Source organism: Capsella rubella, unplaced genomic scaffold (genome assembly GCF_000375325.1).
Source record: "Capsella rubella cultivar Monte Gargano unplaced genomic scaffold, Caprub1_0 scaffold_3, whole genome shotgun sequence".
Taxonomy (NCBI): domain Eukaryota; kingdom Viridiplantae; phylum Streptophyta; class Magnoliopsida; order Brassicales; family Brassicaceae; genus Capsella; species Capsella rubella.
The window spans coordinates 7,491,133-7,492,204 of NW_006238921.1; the positions used below are offsets into that span (position 1 = coordinate 7,491,133).

The window sequence follows — 1,072 nt, forward strand, 5'->3', positions numbered from 1 at the left end:
CTTTGTCTGGACCATGTTATTACACATCTTAGTTTTGCAGACGATGTCCTCATTTTCTTTGACGGCTCAGAACGATCTTTAACTGGTATTCTGGATACTTTGTTAACGTTTCAACGTGCTTCTGGTTTGGGTCTAAATTTGAAGAAGTCTTGTTTATTTTTGGATGGTAACAATTTGGTTTTGGCACGGGAATTAGCTACAAGATTTGGAATGACCCAAGGATCCCTTCCAGTGAGATACTTAGGTTTACCTTTGCTGCCTCATAAGCTTCGTCCCCAGGACTATCAAGTCTTGATCGACAAGGTTCTGGACCGTATCTCTTCTTGGAGAACAAAGAATTTATCTTTCGCAGGGAGGCTTCAACTAATACAATATGTTCTTTACAGTATTATTAATTTTTGGGCTACTGTTTTTCCATTACCAAAGGGTTGTCTTACTACTCTTGGCAGAATTTGTAATGCTTTTCTCTGGAGTGGTGCCCCAAATTCAGCAAGAGGAGCAAAGGTTGCTTGGGACACAGTTTGTACTCCTAAGGAAGAAGGAGGTTTGGGGTTGAGGAATCTTCATGATATTAATCAGGTTTTTGGGCTGAAATTGATTTGGCTACTCTTTGCTGGGAATGGATCTCTATGGGTTGCTTGGATTGAAAAGAAGGTTTTAAATGGGCGTCACTTCTGGTCTTCTGACTTTCAACTATCAGGAAGTTGGATATGGAGGCAGTTGATGAAACTCAGAACTTTAGCTCGTCCTTTTCTTGTCTGTCAAATTCGTTCTGGAAATTCTGCCTTCTTTTGGCACGACAATTGGACTAACCTAGGACCTTTGATTGACATCACTGGATCTAATGGACCTAGGGTTACCGGTATTCCAACTTTGGCAAAGGTTTCTCAGGCTTGTGTGGCAGGTTCCTGGCTTCTTTCTCGCGAGAGACATCCTATTTTGTGTCTCCTGCGGGATTGTCTCCCTGCTCACACACCGGACAATTGAAATGAAGATTCAAATTTTTTCTTGTGGAGAAATACTCTCAATCATCCTCCTAGTAATTTTTCTACTTCCCAAACCTGGCTTTCAC

At 41.5% G+C, this 1,072-nt stretch overlaps 1 protein-coding gene across 1 annotated transcript in view; it reads left to right on the forward strand.

Moving 5' to 3' along the window:
- LOC111831447 overlaps nucleotides 1–987 on the forward strand; it is a 1,827-nt gene extending 840 nt beyond the window's left edge. Inside the window, exon 2 of the mRNA XM_023785570.1 lies at nucleotides 41–987. Coding sequence (XP_023641338.1) covers nucleotides 41–987 — 947 coding nt within the window. The remainder of the gene's footprint in view (nucleotides 1–40) is intronic.
- Nucleotides 988–1,072: the final 85 nt, after the last annotated feature.